Source organism: Bombina bombina, chromosome 12 (genome assembly GCF_027579735.1).
Source record: "Bombina bombina isolate aBomBom1 chromosome 12, aBomBom1.pri, whole genome shotgun sequence".
Lineage (NCBI taxonomy): Eukaryota > Metazoa > Chordata > Amphibia > Anura > Bombinatoridae > Bombina > Bombina bombina.
In genome coordinates, this window is record NC_069510.1 from 12,961,113 (window position 1) to 12,984,571 (window position 23,459).

The following is a 23,459-nucleotide window of genomic DNA, read 5'->3' on the forward strand; positions in this document are numbered from 1 at the left end:
GGGCAAAGTTTCCCAAACCTCAAAATGCCTATAAATACACCCCTCACCACACCCACAATTCAGTTTTACAAACTTTGCCTCCGATGGAGGTGGTGAAGTAAGTTTGTGCTAGATTCTACGTTGATATGCGCTCCGCAGCAAGTTGGAGCCCGGTTTTCCTCTCAGCGTGCAGTGAATGTCAGAGGGATGTGAGGAGAGTATTGCCTATTTGAATGCAGTGATCTCCTTCTAAGGGGTCTATTTCATAGGTTCTCTGTTATCGGTCGTAGAGATTCATCTCTTACCTCCCTTTTCAGATCGACGATATACTCTTATATATACCATTACCTCTGCTGATTCTCGTTTCAGTACTGGTTTGGCTATCTGCTATATGTAGATGAGTGTCCTGGGGTAAGTAAGTCTTATTTTCTGTGACACTCCAAGCTATGGTTGGGCACTTTGTTTATAAAGTTCTAAATATATGTATTCAAACATTTATTTGCCTTGACTCAGAATGTTCAACTTTCCTTATTTTCAGACAGTCAGTTTCATATTTGGGATAATGCATTTTGATTTGACCATTTTTTCTTACCTTAAAAATTGACTTTTTCCCTGTGGGCTGTTAGGCTCGCGGGGGCTGAAAATGCTTCATTTTATTGCGTCATTCTTGGCGCGGACTTTTTTGGCGCAAAAATTCTATTTCCGTTTCCGGCGTCATACGTGTCGCCGGAAGTTGCGTCATTCTTTGACGTTATTTCGCGCCAAAAATGTCGGCGTTCCGGATGTGGCGTCATTTTTGGCGCCAAAAAGCATTTAGGCGCCAAATAATGTGGGCGTCTTATTTGGCGCGAAAAAATATGGGCGTCACTTTTGTCTCCACATTATTTAAGTCTCATTTTTTATTGCTTCTGGTTGCTAGAAGCTTGTTCTTTGGCATTCTTTCCCATTCCTGAAACTGTCATTTAAGGAATTTGATCAATTTTGCTTTATATGTTGTTTTTTCTCTTACATATTGCAAGATGTCTCACGTTGCATCTGAGCCAGAAGATACTACAGGAAAATCGCTGTCAAGTGCTGAATCTACCAAAGCTAAGTGTATCTGCTGTAAACTTTTGGTAGCTATTTCTCCAGCTGTTGTTTGTATTGATTGTCATGACAAACTTGTTAAAGCAGATAATATTTCCTTTAGTAAAGTACCATTGCCTGTTGCAGTTCCCTCAACATCTAAGGTGCAGAATGTTCCTGATAATATAAGAGATTTTGTTTCTGAATCCATAAAGAAGGCTATGTCTGTTATTTCTCCTTCTAGTAAACGTAAAAAATCTTTTAAAACTTCTCTCCCTACAGATGAATTTTTAAATGAACATCATCATTCTGATTCTGATGACTCCTCTGGTTCAGAGGATTCTGTCTCTGAGGTTGATGCTGATAAATCTTCATATTTATTTAAAATGGAATTTATTCGTTCTTTACTTAAAGAAGTTCTAATTGCTTTAGAAATAGAGGATTCTGGTCCTCTTGATACTAATTCTAAACGTTTAGATAAGGTATTTAAAGCTCCTGTGGTTATTCCAGAAGTTTTTCCTGTTCCTAATGCTATTTCTGCAGTAATTTCCAAAGAATGGGATAATTTGGGTAATTCATTTACTCCTTCTAAACGTTTTAAGCAATTATATCCTGTGCCGTCTGACAGATTAGAATTTTGGGACAAGATCCCTAAAGTTGATGGGGCTATTTCTACCCTTGCTAAACGTACTACTATTCCTACGTCAGATGGTACTTCGTTTAAGGATCCTCTAGATAGGAAAATTGAGTCCTTTCTAAGAAAAGCTTATCTGTGTTCAGGTAATCTTCTTAGACCTGCTATATCTTTGGCTGATGTTGCTGCAGCTTCAACTTTTTGGTTGGAAACTTTAGCGCAACAAGTAACACATCATGATTCTCATGATATTATTATTCTTCTTCAGCATGCTAATAATTTTATCTGTGATGCCATTTTTGATATTATCAGAGTTGATGTCAGGTTTATGTCTCTAGCTATTTTAGCTAGAAGAGCTTTATGGCTTAAAACTTGGAATGCTGATATGGCTTCTAAATCAACTTTACTTTCCATTTCTTTCCAGGGTAACAAATTATTTGGTTCTCAGTTGGATTCCATTATTTCAACTGTTACTGGTGGGAAAGGAACTTTTTTACCACAGGATAAAAAATCTAAAGGTAAAAACAGGGCTAATAATCGTTTTCGTTCCTTTCGTTTCAACAAAGAACAAAAGCCTGATCCTTCATCCTCAGGAGCAGTTTCAGTTTGGAGACCATCTCCAGTCTGGAATAAATCCAAGCCAGCTAGAAAGGCAAAGCCTGCTTCTAAGTCCACATGAAGGTGCGGCCCTCATTCCAGCTCAGCTGGTAGGGGGCAGGTTACGTTTTTTCAAGGAAATTTGGATCAATTCTGTTCACAATCTTTGGATTCAGAGCATTGTTTCAGAAGGGTACAGAATTGGTTTCAAGTTGAGACCTCCTGCAAAGAGATTTTTTCTTTCCCGTGTCCCAGTAAATCCAGTAAAAGCTCAAGCATTTCTGAAATGTGTTTCAGATCTAGAGTTGACTGGAGTAATTATGCCAGTTCCAGTTCCGGAACAGGGGATGGGGTTTTATTCAAATCTCTTCATTGTACCAAAGAAGGAGAATTCTTTCAGACCAGTTCTGGATCTAAAAATATTGAATCGTTATGTAAGGATACCAACGTTCAAGATGGTAACTGTAAGGACTATCTTACCTTTTGTTCAGCAAGGGAATTATATGTCCACGATAGATTTACAGGATGCATATCTGCATATTCCGATTCATCCAGATCATTATCAGTTCCTGAGATTCTCGTTTCTGGACAAGCATTACCAATTTGTGGCTCTGCCGTTTGGCCTAGCTACAGCTCCAAGAATTTTTACAAAGGTTCTCGGTGCCCTGCTGTCTGTAATCAGAGAACAGGGTATTGTGGTATTTCCTTATTTGGACGATATCTTGGTACTTGCTCAGTCTTTACATTTAGCAGAATCTCATACGAATCGACTTGTGTTGTTTCTTCAAGATCATGGTTGGAGGATCAATTTACCAAAAAGTTCTTTGATTCCTCAGACAAGGGTAACCTTTCTGGGTTTCCAGATGGATTCAGTGTCCATGACTCTGTCTTTAACAGACAAGAGACGTCTAAAGTTGATTACAGCTTGTCGAAACCTTCAGTCACAATCATTCCCTTCGGTAGCCTTATGCATGGAAATTCTAGGTCTTATGACTGCTGCATCGGACGCGATCCCCTTTGCTCGTTTTCACATGCGACCTCTTCAGCTCTGTATGCTGAAGCAATGGTGCAAGGATTACACGAAGATATCTCAATTAATATCTTTAAAACCGATTGTTCGACACTCTCTAACATGGTGGACAGATCACCATCGTTTAATTCAGGGGGCTTCTTTTGTGCTTCCGACCTGGACTGTAATTTCAACAGATGCAAGTCTCACAGGTTGGGGAGCTGTGTGGGGATCTCTGACGGCACAAGGAGTTTGGGAATCTCAGGAGGTGAGATTACCGATCAATATTTTGGAACTCCGTGCAATTTTCAGAGCTCTTCAGTTTTGGCCTCTTCTGAAGAGAGAATCGTTCATTTGTTTTCAGACAGACAATGTCACAACTGTGGCATACATCAATCATCAAGGAGGGACTCACAGTCCTCTGGCTATGAAAGAAGTATCTCGAATCTTGGTTTGGGCGGAATCCAGCTCCTGTCTAATCTCTGTGGTTCATATCCCAGGTGTAGACAATTGGGAAGCGGATTATCTCAGTCGCCAAACGTTGCATCCGGGCGAATGGTCTCTTCACCCAGAGGTATTTCTTCAGATTGTTCAAATGTGGGAACTTCCAGAAATAGATCTGATGGCGTCCCATCTAAACAAGAAACTTCCCAGGTATCTGTCCAGATCCCGGGATCCTCAGGCGGAGGCAGTGGATGCATTATCACTTCCTTGGAAGTATCATCCTGCCTATATCTTTCCGCCTCTAGTTCTTCTTCCAAGAGTAATCTCCAAGATTCTGAAGGAATGCTCGTTTGTTCTGCTGGTAGCTCCGGCATGGCCTCACAGGTTTTGGTATGCGGATCTTGTCCGGATGGCCTCTTGCCAACCGTGGACTCTTCCGTTAAGACCAGACCTTCTGTCACAAGGCCCTTTTTTCCATCAGGATCTGAAATCCTTAAATTTAAAGGTATGGAGATTGAACGCTTGATTCTTGGTCAAAGAGGTTTCTCTGTCTCCGTGATTAATACTATGTTACAGGCTCGTAAATCTGTATCTCGAGAGATATATTATAGAGTCTGGAAGACTTATATTTCTTGGTGTCTTTCTCATCATTTTTCTTGGCATTCTTTTAGAATACCGAGAATTTTACAGTTTCTTCAGGATGGTTTAGATAAGGGTTTGTCCGCAAGTTCTTTGAAAGGACAAATCTCTGCTCTTTCTGTTCTTTTTCACAGAAAGATTGCTATTCTTCCTGATATTCATTGTTTTGTACAAGCTTTGGTTCGTATAAAACCTGTCATTAAGTCAATTTCTCCTCCTTGGAGTTTGAATTTGGTTCTGGGAGCTCTTCAAGCTCCTCCGTTTGAACCTATGCATTCATTGGACATTAAATTACTTTCTTGGAAAGTTTTGTTCCTTTTGGCCATCTCTTCTGCTAGAAGAGTTTCTGAATTATCTGCTCTTTCTTGTGAGTCTCCTTTTCTGATTTTTCATCAGGATAAGGCGGTGTTGCGAACTTCTTTTGAATTTTTACCTAAAGTTGTGAATTCCAACAACATTAGTAGAGAAATTGTGGTTCCTTCATTATGTCCTAATCCTAAGAATTCTAAGGAGAAATCGTTGCATTCTTTGGATGTTGTTAGAGCTTTGAAATATTATGTTGAAGCTACGAAATCTTTCCGTAAGACTTCTAGTCTATTTGTTATCTTTTCCGGTTCTAGGAAAGGCCAGAAAGCTTCTGCCATTTCTTTGGCATCTTGGTTGAAATCTTTAATTCATCTTGCCTATGTTGAGTCGGGTAAAATTCCGCCTCAGAGAATTACAGCTCATTCTACTAGGTCAGTATCTACTTCCTGGGCGTTTAGGAATGAAGCTTCGGTTGACCAGATCTGCAAAGCAGCAACTTGGTCCTCTTTGCATACTTTTACTAAATTCTACCATTTTGATGTATTTTCTTCTTCTGAAGCAGTTTTTGGTAGAAAAGTACTTCAGGCAGCGGTTTCAGTTTGAATCTTCTGCTTATGTTTTTCGTTAAACTTTATTTTGGGTGTGGATTATTTTCAGCAGGAATTGGCTGTCTTTATTTTATCCCTCCCTCTCTAGTGACTCTTGTGTGGAAAGATCCACATCTTGGGTAGTCATTATCCCATACGTCACTAGCTCATGGACTCTTGCTAATTACATGAAAGAAAACATAATTTATGTAAGAACTTACCTGATAAATTCATTTCTTTCATATTAGCAAGAGTCCATGAGGCCCGCCCTTTTTTTGTGGTGGTTATGATTTTGTATAAAGCACAATTATTCCAATTCCTTATTTTATATGCTTTCGCACTTTTTTTATCACCCCACTTCTTGGCTATTCGTTAAACTGAATTGTGGGTGTGGTGAGGGGTGTATTTATAGGCATTTTGAGGTTTGGGAAACTTTGCCCCTCCTGGTAGGAATGTATATCCCATACGTCACTAGCTCATGGACTCTTGCTAATATGAAAGAAATGAATTTATCAGGTAAGTTCTTACATAAATTATGTTTTTTTGGTTCAGAACCTGGGTAGCACTTGCTGATTGGTGGCTACATTTAGCCACCAATCAGCGCTACCCAGGTGCTGAACCAAAAATGGGCCAGCTCTTAAAGGGACATTAAACCCCAAAATTTTCTTTCATGAGTCAGACAGAGAATACAATTTTAAACAACATCCCAATTTACTTCTATTATCTAATTTGCTTCATTCTTTAGATATCTTTTGTTAAAGAAATAGCAATGCACATTGGTGAGCCAATCACATGAGGCAAATACGTGCAGCCACCAATCAGAAGCTACTGAGCATATCTAGATATGCTTTTCAGGAAAGAAAGAATATCAAGAGAATGAAGCAAATTAGATTATATAAGTAAATTAGAAAGTTGTTTAAAATGGTATTCTCTATCTGAATCATAGGTTTCATGTCCCTTTAAGCTTACATTCCTGTTTTTTCAAATAAAGATAGCAAGAGAATGAAGAACAATTGATAATAGGAGTAAATTAGAAAGTTGCATGCTCTATCTGAATCATGAAATAAAAAATGTGGGTTTAGTGTCCCTTTAAGCTACAATTTTGACATAACAGCCTAACCTCTTTTTGCTGTTGATGCGCTTACAGCCTCACTCCCTGGATTAAAGTGTATGGCTGAGATTGCGGTTGTTGCAATGCTTAGTGAATATGGTGATGTGGCCCTGTGCAGCCTACAATAATACACAAACCTGCTCTTCCCAATGACACAGTGTGACAAATGCTAAGTGAAATGATCTTACAGCTGGGGACGATTTGCTATAAACTCACTAGCACATTTAGAGTAAGAATTCCACACTGCGGTCTTTGCGCAGAGACAAATACAATAAGACAACATCAGTCAGCGAACACAGTTTTGGAGTGTTGCTATTTATTGCAAATACTAATGTACATTTCTTGTTTACATTGAGCACTTTAAAAACAGTCTCCTTCATCTTAAACAAGTAACAAAAAGACAAATCACTCAGCCAGACATGGAGTAACAAGTGTAAACATTGCACCACAGAGTGCACATACGCTCACGCACACGCACGGGCCTTTACATAAAATCATTGCACTTCGAAGAAAAAGATGTCAATGAAGGACAGCTGGGTGAATGAGATGCTGCCTGTGTTAGTGTTTATAGCAATATGTGGGTAGCACATCCAGTTTAATGTAGTTCTGGGCCTGGCTAGGGGGTGGAAATAGCTGGAAAGTGCTGGACCACAGGCTAACAAAGCCTGTCTGTTGGGGTAACCTGTTTCATATTTAATATCTACTCTCCTATTATCCAGTCAGGGTACGAGATCTGTAGTGTAATTTGTATGTAGACCCGTCACATGATCAGGCATGTTTATACGGATAAGCAGATTGTGTGTATGTGGCAAGCTGCTTCTCACCAATCAGAGAAAACACCAATTCCTTGGTTACTATTTGCTACCTATTCATACAATAAATCAATTCGCACCAACATCTGGTTGCAGAAAGTAACCAAGGAACCGGAGGAGACTAAGTAGAATAAAAAACTTGCTCTTTCGTGAATTGAGGACGACAGCCAAAGACTTAATAATCGCTGGGCATGTGATTTTGTGCGAAGGGTGCCCACTTAGTTTAACAGTATTTATTATATGATGAAGCTACTTAAAATTGGTGTGGAATTTAAGCGGTATTATGGACATCGCCCCTATTTTATTGGCATCTGAATTGGCTTTAGCCGCACAAAGGAAATGTTTAAATACTAACAGATGAGAAATAAAACATGGCACTATCTGATATTCTTAGTACTGGGGAACTTGATAACCATGCAAGTGAGTGGCTACTGGGTAAATTCTTATAATGGCAAAGGGTCAGCACTTGGGCAGGCTGTGATGTAATGACAGTTGTTTTATAGCTCCCAGCACCACTGCTCACACCTCAAGCAGCTCCATACGGCGCCTTCATGCAATGCCAAGCAGTGTTTATGATGTGCACAAACACGTTTTTACTCGGCCTCAAGCACACCAGAGCTGTTATTTCACCAGTCATGAGCAGTGCAGTCAGAGATCACCTCTTGCCATTACATAACATAGCCCCTTGTTGTCTGTGTGCTAGTAGTGATGCTTAGCTCTGCCTTTGTCATAACAGACCCACTGGACAGTTGTCACTATACAGAATGCAGCAACGCTCCACCTTCAGTCTGATACCCCATAAAAGACCCTTTTATGTAGCTGCATGTCCCACAATGCACTAAGTGGTGCTGATTGGCACTTCTCAGAAGGGATATAATCTCCATATTATGGCAGGTTGAAAGATTGTGTGTAAACGGTGTTATTTTCTCCCCTTACTTTCCAAAGGAAGAATAGTGTTCCATGAAACCTATTGCTTCAGTCTCCTGCCTCAGAAAGTGTGACGGGGAGGAAGCAGCAGTATTAAGGCGCAAGAGGTTTAAAGCAAAACACTTGGCATTCTGGGACGTGTAGTCCAGCAACAAAATCCTTACATACTGTTATCATCAGATGCATAAGGTGGATCAGATGCAAGTAAAGTAGTGAATTTTATGGGTTACAAAACAGAGCTTAAAGGGACACTGAACCCAAATTGTTTCTTTCAGATATTGTGATTCAGATAGAGCATGCAATTTTAAACAACTTTCTAATTTACTCCTATTATCAATTTTTCTTCATTCTCTTACTTTCTTTATTTGAAAAAGAAGGCATATAAGCTATTTTTTTTGTTCAGACCATGGAAAGCACTTGTTTATTGGTGGATGAATTTACCCACCAATCGGCAAGAACAACACAGTGTGTTCACCAAAAATGGGCTGTCATCTAAACTTACATTCTTGCATTTCAAATAAAGATACCAAGAGAATGAAAAGAATTTGATAATAGGAGTAAATTAGAAAGTTGCTTAAAATTGCATGCTCTATCGGAATCACGATAGAAAAAAAACTTGTGTTCAGTGTCCCTTTAAACATATTCTCTGTCTGTCTAAAAGAGAACTTTACAGAGGGTTTTTTATATGGAGCATTGCACTGAACCATTCATTAGTAAACACAGGCTACTGTTGGTCCTTTTGTATAGTGCCATACCCCTTCATTTTGTGGATGAGATATATATATATATATATATATATGGTACTTGAGATACTAGAATGAAGGAGGTACCTTCCCATGATCACACATTCCCAACATACTGGCTCAGCCCCAGAGTGACCCTTTGTTGGTCAATTTCATTATGTGACACAGCTTTAAGGTCAAATTGTGGCTACCCACTGAAAGACAAATAATGCTGTCATTAGAACAGTGTAGAAGCGAGCACCCCATATCATTATGCGCCTGAGTTAATCTGCACCGGGAGTCACCTTGGGGTGGTCGCTTCACCATAAGCTATACGTATTCCAGTTGGTCAGACATGGCACAGATATTTAGATATGTTGTATATATAAACGGCTAATGTTTGATGACATTTCGCAGCAATAAAGGAAGATTTTACATCAATTAACCTCAGATCATGTGTTTTTGTTTTGTAACTAGAAAATAAGAGATATCGGCGTCAAAACAACTAAACACATAGATACGCACAAAAGGCCCATTGTTTATATTCATAGTCATCAACCCTTCTGCTACTAAACTTTAAAAGAAAAATTAAGGCCTAACCCTTTCAGTGCTGCAGACAATAGTAACAATGTGTCATGATTACCCTTCTCTGCACTAAACTGGTTAATGTGTTATGGTCAGCTACATGGGGGGGGGGGGTGAAATGTATTCACACAAACGAAGAATATTTACAGTAAGCGAAAAATGAAATGAATATAGTGTAGCAAATGAATAATGTGTCTAACATCTATATACAACCAATAAATATTTATAAATGAAAAAAAAAGTTAATAAAAACTCATTTACAAAATACATTTGTACAACTCTGATCCACTCCACAGTCTGTGCTCACAGCCACTGTCGGAGAATAATAAAAAAAAAAAATTTGGCCCCATTTTTTTTTACAGGAAAAATAAAATGGTTTGAATATTTACAAATAAAAAAAATACAATTTCTACTTAAATGATTTAAACCTGCCAGAATTTCTGCCACTTATTTCAAATCAATATCATGGATTCTGGCACATTATGTTTTTGAAAGTTAGTTATTCATTCTCCGGTTTTGATTCCAAATAAAAACAAGGATATTAAATAATGTTCCTGTGTAATTTTCTGGCGTTTGATCTTTGGTGCAGTTTGAAATGCTGGATCGGTTGAGGGAGTGGAAAAGGGATTAAAAAAAAAAAAAAAAAAGTCTGAGAATGACTCCCTAAATTCCAACTTGCTCCCCAATATTTGGCTACTTAAGCCTGGCTTATATAATCACCCCTGCAGTGGTGAGAAGAGTCCACAGCACAGAGTAAAAGATTGGGGGCTTGGAGAACACCTCCTGTTAGAGTATAAAAAAGTGCTTAGAGTCTTCATTGTAAAAATCCCAGCGTAGTATTGTAATCCACAAAGAAGTGATGTTCACGTTTACAGTACAGTCCCTTTAAGGGAGGATGGCTTAAGCGGGAGACCTTTATTTCAGGACTCCCTATAGCCAAATAAATCTGTTTTCCTCCTAAAGAAGGAGAGACAGATTATTTTGTTCTACCGAGTTCTCACAGACTTAAGAGCACAAATCCAATATTGTGTTGTCCTCTAGAATCCAAATCCTTCATTAATACTGGAGCTCCGACAATGGCAAGCGATGGTCACCGTTATTTCTAAAAGTCTCTTTTTAGTTCCCCTTCTTTTGAAGGCACCTAAGGTATGAAGAAGGCAAATTCTGCATCTGGAGTGTTGCCTTGCCTACCGCAACCCAACCAGAGTATCTAATTCCACTTAGAAGACTGGCGGCCATTGCTGTTACATCCTTTGGCTTCCTGTTTCTTCACAGATGAAACAAGAATAGATGGCATAACAAGTTGTATCTTGTCCAGAGTGGAACTATAAGTGCTTTCTTGGAGTCCCTCTGTTGTCCATGTTGGGATATAGTGAGGCGTTGTGAGCTCCTCCGTGCATGTCAGAAAATGCCTTTGGCAATTTTGAGTCCTTTCTGTTTCATGCGGGGCAGTGTGGAGCTAGAGCCATGCTTAACCTTAACACCTTTAGAGAAGCCACGTTTCTTTAATATAAAGTCATAATTGGCTCCAGAGTTCATAGCATAAAACACATTGGCATTGTCTGGAATCTTCAGTTCTGAAAAAGCAAAATTACAAAATTAGGAAAAGTGTTTTCAAGTAAATCAGATTCAAGATTTAACTATACAGCAGTGTATAGATCATATTTCTGCTCACACGCAAAAAAATATTCCAGTGATATACTAAGTAAATCCCAACTATTACATAGTTTAATAATACTTTCTTATGAGTACAAAAAATGTAACAAATTATTGAAAGAACAAACTATACCAAAGATATGGGGGGGGGGGTAACATATAAATATTATAACAGACTGATAACATATTGCATGGCTCAGATACAAACCTCTTTCTTCTGAAATGATCTGAACAAGTTCATAATCCTCAGCTCGTTCCCCATCTAAGTTGTGTTTGGCCATGGCTTTCCGAATCACCACAGGGGTTTTGTCCTGGCTTGTCACCTACAGACGGAAGAGCACACAATGGTGAATACTTTGAGTGAGCTGCAGAACAACAGATTGGAAATTGTGAATAGGGCATTAGAGACGTGTGTGTGGTGGTGTGGGGATAGGAGAATGTGAATAGGGCATTAGAGACGTGTGTGGTGTGGGGATAGGAGAATGTGAATAGGGCATTAGAGATGTGTGTGGTGGTGTGGGGATAGGAGAATGTGAATAGGGCATTAGAGATGTGTGTGTGTGGTGTGGGGATAGGAGAATGTGAATAGGGCATTAGAGATGTGTGTGTGGTGGTGTGGGGATAGGAGAATGTGAATAGGGCATTAGAGATGTGTGTGTGTGGTGGTGTGGGGATAGGAGAATGTGAATAGGGCATTAGAGATGTGTGTGTGGTGTGGAAATTAAACACCAAATAATATTTATAAACAAACCAATATACTAAAAAGGGTGTATTTTCCTTAGATAAAGCTTGGAGTTGAAAATATAAGATCGGTGTTGTGTAGAGAAGCCTGTGCTACCAAACCCCTATCTCATCCCATTTTGTGAATACCAAATGTAACTCACCAAGATACTCTTGTACAAGTTGCCATTGTCTACGTCTAGGCTGACCCGGATGATGCAGCAATCATCGATTTGCTGGTTGTAGAGAGGAAGAGACAGCGAGGAGTAGCTGGAGATGCCGGAGACAGAGCGCTTGTGCGTCCGAGAGGCAGAGACTGGCGTGGAGGATACTGAGGAGGAGGAGGCACTGCTGGAACCTGAGCCAATTCCTGATGTGTCCAGGGACGAGAGAGAGGATGACTCCCAGAACTAGGAGAATTAAGAGAGATGCTCAGACCAGACACACAACAAATATCTTTTTATAAAACTTCACAAACATTTCCAAACACACAGAAGCACAAATCCTTATTCTATTTTCTAAACTGCATTTCACTTGGACAGAAAGGTGAGAGATTTATATTGTGTTATGGATCATCTGATTCCGGGATAATAGTTATGGAAAAATATATCAACAGTGTGTAAGAAAAGTTACATATTCATACTACTAGCGCTGCAGAATCTGTTGGTGCTCTAGAAATAACTGATAATAATCTGTGCAAGAACTGTAGCTGGTTATAGTGCGCAAAAGTACAACAAATTCATACACTGTTACAGACTTCCCTTTAGGCCAGAGGATTAGGGATCGCTGGTGTGAGCGAACAAACCAGCTTCGTTATCCAGCTTTGTTACAGCTCCAGCAAAAAGCTTAGGTTCCAACTGTCACAGAAAGCTAATGGATTGACCTGACTGGATCCAGTTTGTGGAGTGCCCAGAAATCCTGCTACTTCCATCTTTTGTAATGAACCTTTGGCTTGGCCTAGGGCAGTCCAGATAAATATCTTCTGCCCATGTGCAATACTCTTGTGGTCATAGTAGAAAAAATTAATTCCTTACACTATTGCTGCCAACTGTATTACACTTGTGCAGAGACCTTTATCTAGACATCCCTGGGACAAGCAATGTTTATTTTTTGCTTAGCATGGGGCAGTCATAGATACAGACAGAGGTGATATTTTGGATTCCTCACGAACTGGAACCATTCGTTCATTAGATGCTTCTACATTGGCTTTGTTACCCAAGGGGACAAAATTAAATACTGTATGGTGAACTAAAGTAACTTTTGGGTATGCGAGTACACTTCTTATAAAAGGAAATTAGGATATTTAATCACAAATATATTTTTTGGAGTTTGAATATGGGTTGGATCATTACAGGACGCTGTAGAGAAAACCTCACTACTTACCAGTTAAATATAAATTGTTTTTAGAGAGGACATTTGTATAGAAATAAAATCGTACTGGAAAATATTCTATTGCCATTATAGCCTTGTAATGTTTGTGTTTTATAAATTAGCAGACGTAATAGACTAGATGCTGTTGTTTTATACAGGTGCTTTATCTACATAAGAGGAATTCTCTCACTATATAACAAGTTCTATCCAGACTCTAGGAATCTATAACCTGCTGCTTTTAACATCCCATAAATAAATGACACCCTCATGTCTGTGGGATTTGGAAGAATGTGGGTTATAAAAACAGGAAAATGGGGAAAAAACTAAATCAATGATTGACTAACTACACTCTCATATGGTGACTTCTGTTGTAGATAGAGTGAATCCTCTGCCCAGGGAATTTATTCTCACACGTATACACGGTCATAGCTTCAGCACTGCCCTCACGTTCTCATCCCACACAACAAATCACATAGACTAACCCCCTCCGGAACGCAGCGTTCTGTGGGCTGTGCCGGCGTTGCTGGCGAGGGTCCTGCTCGTACCTTCTTCTCTAGGCAGTCCGGAGATTCTGGGACGAAGCTGATGTTGATCTCCTCCACGTCTGAACTGCTGGACCCGGCCGAGGTGACGCTGAGAGAGTCGGCTGTGTCCCCTCCGCACAGGTGGGGGCTGCATTTCAGCTGGTCGAAGGACTTAGAGTGGGAGCTGACACTCGGACTGGGCTCAGAGCTTGCAGGTTGCCTACTGCAGATAGAAACAAGACCCAATTATAGCTCGGCCACAGCCACTAGACATAGATCTAGAGTTATTGGCAACAATAGTTCTTCCTTAGCATGTGTTACAAATATATTTCAACAATAATTAAAACAACTTATATCTGTTCTTCTTGGGCCTATACTTTTAAGTTGTGCTTAAAGGGACATGAAACCCAAAAAATCTTTTTTCATTATTTAATGTATAACATTGTTGCAAAACTGCTGCTATATAGTGACGCAGACACGTGCACACTCCTGACCTCAAATCTGTGCTTTTCAGCGAAGGATAACAAGAACACAAAGAAAATGTGATAATATAAGTAAATTGGAAAATTGTATGTTCAATCGGAATAATGAAAATAATTTTTTGGGGTTTTATGTCCCTTTAAAGCTCACATGGTTTATATAGACAGATTTATAACACCAAGCATGCATTAAATCTGCCATGGACACTACTGATGTTACTGTGTAATTTATTACTGTTCTTTGTGTGCACAAAGCTCCCAGGTCACTGACTTATCTGATTGAGCTTCTTACTATAGATCACATTCTATACACTCTAGATCATGGGTGGGCAACTATCAGCCTTCCGGATGTTATGGACTACATCTCCCATGATGCTTTGCCAGCATTATGGCTGAAAGAGCATTATGGGGGATGTAGTCCATAACATCTGGAGGGACGATAATTGCCCACCCCTGCCGTAGATACACTAAGCTTGGAATGCAATCTCTTTTTATTATTCTATGCTGAATGTTACTAGTAAGAAAGGCTGTTACATCCTCACTGAATCGAGGAGAGTGTGTTGCACATGTGAATTTTAGTCAGCGTACTTACTCGCTCCATCTCTTGATGATGCCAGTGTTTTTTTTGGCTTTCAGGGTGTTGCTGGCAGATTCCGACAAAGGTTCAATCTCGCAGGACAGGCTGTAACTGAAGCGCATAGATGGCAAGTAAGATTTAAGTTAGAGTGACACATTCATTGCGCTTATAATATTACTGAAGGACAGGGTACATTAGTACACAAAACACAAGGTGGAAGGTTTGTGGGGGAAATTGGATTAAAGGGACAGTCTACATAAGAATTGTTATTGTTTTGCATAACCAACACCGTTATATTAATGTACTTTTTACCTCTGTGATTACCTTGTATCTAAGCCTCTGCAGACTGCTCCTTATCTCAGTTATATTAATATACTTTTTACCTTTGTGATTACCTTGTATCTAAGCCTCTGCAGACTGCTCCTTATCTCAGTTATATTAATATACTTTTTACCTCTGTGATTACCTTGTATCTAAGCCTCTGCAGACTGCTCCTTATCTCAGTTACATTAATATACTTTTTAACTCTGTGATTACCCTGTATCTAAGCCGCTGCAGACTGCCCCTTATCTCAGTTATATTAATATACTTTTTACTTCTGTGATTACCCTGTATCTAAACCTCTGCAGACGGCTCCTTATCTCAGCTATATTAATATACTTTTTACCTCTGTGATTACCTTGTATCTAAGCCTCTGCAGACTGCTCCTTATCTCAGTTATATTAATACACTTTTTACCTCTGTGATTACCTTGTATCTAAGCCTCTGCAGACTGCTCCTTATCTCAGTTATATTAATATACTTTTTACCTTTGTGATTACCTTGTATCTAAGCCTCTGCAGACTGCTCCTTATCTCAGTTATATTAATATACTTTTTACCTCTGTGATTACCTTGTATCTAAGCCTCTGCAGACTGCTCCTTATCTCAGTTACATTAATATACTTTTTAACTCTGTGATTACCCTGTATCTAAGCCGCTGCAGACTGCCCCTTATCTCAGTTATATTAATATACTTTTTACTTCTGTGATTACCCTGTATCTAAACCTCTGCAGACGGCTCCTTATCTCAGCTATATTAATATACTTTTTACCTCTGTGATTACCCTGTATCTAAGCCTCTGCAGACTGCTCCTTATCTCAGTTATATTAATATACTTATTACCTCTGTGATTACCTTGTATCTAAGCCTCTGCAGACTGCTCCTTATCTCAGTTATATTAATACACTTTTTACCTCTGTGATTACCTTGCATCTAAGCCTCTGCAGACTGCTCCTTATCTCAGGTATATTAATATACTTTTTACCTCTGTGATTACCTTGTATCTAGGCCTCTGCAGACTGCCCCCTTATCTCAGTTATATTAATATACTTTTTACCTCTGTGATTACCCTGTATCTAAGCCTCTGCAGACTGCCGCCTTATCTCAGTGCCTTTGACAGACTTGCATTTTAACCAATCAGTGCTGGCTCATAAATAACTCCATGGGAATGAGTGAGACCAAGACGGTCTCACTAGAAAACTAGCCACCGACTGGTACAGGTAGCGCAAACTGGCTATTTACAAAACATCATCTTGTGACTGAAGTATTAAATCTAGCAATGACATGGCTCAAGTTACTAATAAATGTATTATTTTTTATTTATAAAGCACCAACACATTGTAACAGTCAGTACAATTATCAGAAGACGTATACATAAGTCATGAGGGCACTGCCCTTAAGGATCTGTAAGCTCTAAACCATCTGTATATAAAACGATCAGCAGGACAGGTGGACTTGTGGCAGGTTAGTCAAGGAGCAGCACTTTATTCCATGTATTAAAGTCCTATTCAAATGGGCTGAGGCTGATAAAACCACAAGAGTTTAAGGTCTGGTAAATACTTTACAGCCATATGGAATCATGTTACAGCAGGTCAGCAGACATGTGTTAGTTTTAAATCGCTCCTTGTAGTTTTATTGATCGGCTGTCACTTATGCAACAGTTCCAACTAACTTTTTTTGTTTGTTTTTTTAAAAGAAGTCAATAGTTAAAGGGACACTGTACATCATTAGTTTTTTTTCAATAAATATTTTGTATATGATCCATTTATATAGCCCATCTGGGAATGTTTTTGTAACTGTGTATAGTTTGATTATTTTAAAATAACATTGTGCTGATTTTCAGACTCCTAACCAAGCCCCAAAGTGTCAGATGTAGACCCAAGTCTACAGACTCCTGCTTGTTCCTGTTTGTGTAAAGGGTCTTCTCATATGACTCTTCCTGCTTTCTCAACCCCTTTCAGTGGGTGTCCCAGCCTAACCCCATCAACAGTGCTAAACTGGGAACTTAAGTAAGTTTTTAAAAGGTTTTATACTGGACTGTTAGATCAGTATCTGTGCATATTCTTCTTTATAGTAGCGTCTGTTACATACAGTTATATAAAAGTTTGTGGATACTGTCCCTTTAAATCTTTGTGAAGAGACTATCATAGCTAAAAATGATCACATAGAAAGTATGTTTTTGGGGAGCACAAAACTCACCTCTCAGCCTCAGTGAGACGCTCTACACTGTGAAACCACTCAACAAATGAGTCCTCGGGGATGAAGCTGTAGTTGTTACAGGCAGATTGTAACAGTTTTATCTGCGCTATGACTTCAAACTCCTGCAAAGGCGAAAGAAAAACTCATGGACGTTATCACTGCATCTGGGGACGGAGCTACACGATGCTGAATAACTGGGGGCTACAACGAGGCATGTAAGGAACATGAAAGCTTTGACATTGTTATATAAAATGCTTTAGTGTAGTATTTTATTTATTTGTATTTATGCTTTTCCAGCAATTTAACACTAAAAAAATATGAGTGTTCCAGTTCTGAGAATTGGAAATACACACTTCGGACTTCTCCTAACCCTGCTACATATTGGTTTCCAATAAGACAAGTAGCATTTAAAAAATAATTTCAGCAGCGTGAATGTATTCAGAATGATTTCACACCCAGCTGGTCTGTTAATTTATTGTAAGACTACAGAATTGTCTTCAAGTCATTTTTAAAGTCATTACTTTGGGGTTAAATATCAGTGATCAGGAGTTAAATATCAGTGATCGGGCGAAGCAAAAAATATAAAAATCCAATCTATAACTCACCTTCCGCCTTTTCTCAAAGTTGATAAGCCCGCCCTGTAAATAGAAAAGAATTAGAGTTATTGTGTGTATATTCTATATAAACGTTTACAGTATACACATACATACTTATTTAGTATGCGTGTTATAAACACAGACACATTAAAGGGACACTGAACCCAATTTTTTTCTTTCGTAATTCAGATAGAGCAGCAATTTTAAGCAATTTTCTAATTTACTCCTAATATCAATTTTGCTTTGTTCGCTTGCTATCTTTATTTGAAAAAGACGGCATCTAAGCTATTTTTGGTTCAGTACACTGGACAGCACTTTTTTATTGGTGGATGGATTTATCCACCAATCAGCAAGAACAACCCAGGTTGTTCACCAAAAATGGGCCGGCATCTTAATTTACATTTTTGCATTTCAAATAAAGATACCAAGAGAATGAAGAAAATGTGATAATAGGAGTAAATTAGAAAGCTGTTTAAAATATCATGCTCTATCTGAACCTAGAAAGAAAAAATGTGGGTTCAGTGTCCCTTTAATATATAATGTGCTGTGTAGGAGACCCCTTGTATATTACTGCATAGTAGGTTTACTCTTTACAATCAACAGTAACATAACCCTGTGGCTTCTGGGCACAGTAAATACCTCTAAGTAATCTTTCATGGCTGTATCCAGCATCACCAGATCCGTTAGGAAAGTGCCCAGATAGGGAATTGTACCCTGCATCACTCCCTGCGGGCAGAACAACAAATCAGCAATACTCTATGCCAGCACCAGAGGGCGCACATGCTACAGCAACCACATGTTAACACTTTCATTGCTTAGTGAGTTATGCACCACCTACCAACTCTCTCTGTTGCTGCTGTCGTTTCTGTGCTCTTTTGGGGTTGATATCCAGTGTGGCAAATTTAGATGTCCCCTCCTAAAAGAACAGTGATAAAGTTAAAAACTATCATTTTGCAAGTGTGAATTACTGGTTACAAAATAAACAATAATAACAACTGCATTGTTTTTGTGCCGCCCACGCATGTATATGGAATGTGTCACACGCCACACCCTCTCCCATGCTACTGAAATTCATAACCTGCACTCTGGAATCACAAATATGCAATGAGCAATTGTTTGTGGTTACAACACTTGTTGAGGAATGGGGAATCCTTATACAGCCAATCAGACAGTAGATGTTCTTTATCACAGTATCCAGGCAACACGGCACAGAAACGTCAGATTCATCATTACCCAACAGTTCTATTTATGTAAGAGTGATATATATAGACACATACATATATATATATATATAGACACATACATATATATATATATAGACACATACATATATATATATATATAGACACATACATATATATATATATAGACACATACATATATATATATATATAGACACATACATATATATATATAGACACATACATATATATATATATATAGACACATACATATATATATATAGACACATACATATATATATATATATAGACACATACATATATATATATATATAGACACATACATATATATATATATATAGACACATACATATATATATATATATATAGACACATACATACATATATATATATATATAGACACATACATATATATATATATAGACACATACATATATATATATATAGACACATACATATATATATATATAGACACATACATATATATATATATAGACACATACATATATATATATATATAGACACATACATATATATATATATATATATATAGACACATACATATATATATATATATATAGACACATACATATATACACGCACACCCTTATACAGAAGGCATCTGCCCCAGGCAGGGGAACAGGGATTTCACCCCAGACATTCCAGGGTGTGCGGTTACAAAGAATCTTAATGAATATTAATATTTAATAGTTTGTGATAAAAAATAGGCTGATTTACAGACATAGGACATTGCAGGTAAAGCACTTAATTTACTTGATATGTTACCCAGCAATGTGTGGTGTGAGGGGAAAAGACACAAAGACCCTTTGAGACGCTCTGCAAGTAGCAGTGTGGCCTGTGGCACCCTTACATATCACCAGCTCCCGTGTATAGTGTGCCCAATAAAACAAAGTCATTCAGTTATGTAATAGTCACAGGATAACTAACAGCAAATTACGTCTTCATGTTTTATTTATGATATGAACTTTCTGATTATTATAAAGAAAGCAGTGTTCTGTGGTGTTTTCAGATAGATGATAGATGGATGGATAGATAGATAGGCAGATAGATGGATAGATAGATAAATAGATGGATGGATGGATGGATGGATAGGCAGATAGATGGATAGATAGATAAATAGATGGATGGATAGGCAGATAGATGGATGGATAGATAGATAAATAGATGGATGGATGGATGGATGGATAGGCAGATAGATGGATAGATAGATAAATGGATGGATGGATGGATAGATTGGCGGATGGATGGATAGACAGATGGATGGATAAATTTGCCTTAAATTGTTCTTTTTTCTAGCTACACACGTGTAAGTACAAGCTATAAGTTGCTATTAGCCAGGGGTGTTTTGCTGACATTACTAAGCGGCTCTGGCATGCCCTGATAAGGAGCTGTAAGACTCAGGTCTGGATTGTAAGTGGAATGGGTCTTGCGTCTGTGCCAAGCTCTGGTTGTGAATAGCAGATAACAGGGAATCCCTTCACCCTCCTCCACACGCAGTACCAAGGGGCACGCCCAGTCTGAGACACACATAGTAAGCACTTGACTGGGGGGGGGGGTGAGGGAATCCCTCTGTGATAAGACTATGGCACAAACAAAAGAGAGAGAGAGGTGCTGCATGGCACGTAAGCTAAAGTCATATCATGCCAGGGGTATCCCACACAGTCAACAGATGGTCTGTGTCAGGGAGGGGGCAGACGTCACAATCAGATACTCAGATCTTTAATTGGAAAACAAACAAGCCCATTCATTTAAAGGGACAGTAATGTGCTGCAGTTACAGCTTGTTATACAAAACACTGATCTAAACATGGCAGACATCACAATCTTATTTTAATCTGTTAGTTTACAGTGTCTCCAAAAAAATGATCTTAAGTAAAGAATATTTGACTTATCTCACACTATTAAAACAACAGACTGTAAGCTCTTTGGAGCAGAGTCTATACTTGCAAACCTAAGTGCATCCTTAGATTGTAACTGAACTGCTGATGCCTCTGGTGCGTACTGAGTACCACATACATCTCTCTGCCTAGTACATCATTATTTTACTAATAAATACTGACCACAATATTTATTATATATATTCACATCAATCACTCACCTTAATTAGCAACTCCCGGCTTAACGAATGGTTATTCTCATCTGAAAAGATTTCAGAAAGCTCCATAAATATCCTGAAACTTTCCCTGAAGAAAAAAAAGAAATTGTTGTATTATAGGATCATTTCATATTCTGATTTAGGTTTAGGTCAGTTGCAACTTAACTTAAAAAAAATATTTTTTGTCAAAAGATGGGGAACTTGAACATATATTAATTTTTTTATTTTATTTTTGAAAACCGATGAGAAAACTAAATGTTTTTATGATTGAAAATAACGTCCCTGCCCCTCAGTATGGAACAAATATTTTTCATGTAAAACGTCACCAGGGAGTGACCTTTTGTGTCTGAGTGACCGGCCTCACCTGGACACTTCATCCCACGTTTTCTTTAACCGATGCACGGCATTACATTGCAGAGCAGACAAGATGGCGCGTAGCGATGAGAAGTTTTTAAGCATACGACATTCCTGTGGGTGTAAAGAATAATGATCACAAACATGACAATAGTAGGTAGTCGGGTCTTTACTCCAATGTTCATATAACTGCATGTAATAGACATTACTATAAAGAAGAATATGGACAGATACTGATAAAAAACCCCAGTATAAAACATTGTAAAAAGTTACTTTAAAGCTCCCAGTTTAGCTCTGTTGACGAGGTTAGGCTGTGACACTAATTGAAAGGGGCTGAGACAGCAGGGAGAGCAGACACTCCCATGCATATGAAAATACAAATTACACAAACAGAAGAAAGAATGAATCTGTAGACTTGAGTCTACGGGGTAGATTTACCAATGTCTGTCCGACATGAAACGTTGTAGCGTCAGACATTGCTGAATGCATACGCTGTCAACATTTATCATTGCACAAGCAGTTCACCAGAACTGCTTGTGCAATGCCGCCCCCTGCAGATTCGCGCCAGGCCGCTAGCAGGGGGTGTCAATCAGCCTGATCATATAGGATCGGGTAGATTAAAGACCGCAGCCTCAGAGGCAGCGGACAAGTTATGGAGCAGCGGTCTTTAGACTACGGAAACAAGGGCCATTCGACCCCTACATCTGATACTTTGGGGCTTGGTTAGGAATCGGAAAATCAGCACAATGTTACAAAAACACCTCCAGGTGAGTTCTATAGATGGATCATCTACAAAACATTTATGCAAAGAAAAATCTAGTGTACAATGTCACTTTAAGCATACCCTTGCCACGTCTATCCAGCGCTCCACCACTTTAGCTCTGTGCTGGGGCTTTAGAGAGCGGTCACTTAGACATGAGGATATGACGCAGTTGGTGACGCTGTTGAACTGGGAGACAGTGGCTCGAATGGTTGGTGCCAAATGCTCCTTTCCCTTTTTGTCCCGCTGGGACCAGATGCACCCGAGGCAGTGGTAAGGCACAACCTTTTTAAATAGGTCCTAAGTGAAGAAAAGATAGGTTGGACAAGGAACTGGATATAAAATATATAAACAATACATGACAAATGGTAGACAATCTGACCCAAGCACTGCGTGTACTCACAGCATCCATTACTGTAAACTGTTCGGCTACCATATCCTGACGGAACGACAAGAAGTCTGGCTTGCCTTCCCATAGCGAGCTGTCGTCCAGCAAACGGAACGTGCAGCTTGTGTGGTCAACTAATGCAAAACCAGATGGGGCACACATTATTGTTTTGGCCAACAAACAAAGAAGATACAGTATAGAGGAAGAGGGGACCATCAATACTATCATAATAAGCATTCTTTCAAAATTCTACATCTCTCACCATCCTGATCTAATTCGTTAAGCTGCTGCCGCTGAAACTGCGCCAAGAGATTGCGAGCTCTGCGCTCCATGTCTGAGCCGGGGATGTTGTGGCGTACATAACTGATGAGCTGCTTCAGACAGGTGTAGTCTGGTGCATGGCGGAAATCCTCCGAGTACTGATCCAGCCATGCCCCGAGAATGGAGGAGATGGTGCTGCAGAGTAAAGGAAATAATATATTTATTGCAATAATATGCAATTATTTCTGTAAGCAAAAGAGAGAGAGTATTGTGCGCCATACCTGCAGCAAAAGCAAAGTGTTAATTACCGTGTGTGACTGTCCCTGTAACTACCAGAGCATATGAAACAACTTCACTTTACTACTTGACTTGGACTTGTCAGGAGAAGTCAGCTAGCATGCTGGTGGGGGCTAGGGTTGCCACCTCAGCCATGTTTTCCTGGACACTTATGAGTTACACATGCTGCAGGGTGTGCAGGGAGGAACATGTATTGTGTTTCTGGACAGCACTATTCAGATA

The 23,459-nt window shown here is 39.0% G+C and overlaps 1 protein-coding gene across 7 annotated transcripts in view; it reads right to left on the bottom strand.

The window, feature by feature from the left end:
* Positions 1–6,665: 6,665 nt before the first annotated feature.
* The window catches only part of RALGDS (ral guanine nucleotide dissociation stimulator), a 238,475-nt gene continuing 221,681 nt past the window's right edge, over positions 6,666–23,459 (bottom strand). For 5 of the 7 annotated variants that reach the window (XM_053695550.1, XM_053695551.1, XM_053695549.1 and 2 more), the window contains exons 5-18: positions 22,942–23,135; positions 22,695–22,813; positions 22,376–22,591; positions 21,542–21,645; positions 21,181–21,265; positions 18,699–18,776; positions 18,500–18,586; positions 17,870–17,902; positions 17,265–17,386; positions 14,760–14,855; positions 13,647–13,911; positions 11,958–12,203; positions 11,282–11,396; positions 6,666–10,994 (exon numbers count right to left, since the gene is read on the bottom strand). In XM_053695550.1, coding sequence (XP_053551525.1) covers positions 10,819–10,994; positions 11,282–11,396; positions 11,958–12,203; positions 13,647–13,911; positions 14,760–14,855; positions 17,265–17,386; positions 17,870–17,902; positions 18,500–18,586; positions 18,699–18,776; positions 21,181–21,265; positions 21,542–21,645; positions 22,376–22,591; positions 22,695–22,813; positions 22,942–23,135 — 1,936 coding nt within the window. In that variant the 3' untranslated portion in view covers positions 6,666–10,818. The remainder of the gene's footprint in view (positions 10,995–11,281; positions 11,397–11,957; positions 12,204–13,646; positions 13,912–14,759; positions 14,856–17,264; positions 17,387–17,869; positions 17,903–18,499; positions 18,587–18,698; positions 18,777–21,180; positions 21,266–21,541; positions 21,646–22,375; positions 22,592–22,694; positions 22,814–22,941; positions 23,136–23,459) is intronic. The other 2 variants (XM_053695552.1, XM_053695547.1) reach the window with 1 other exon arrangement.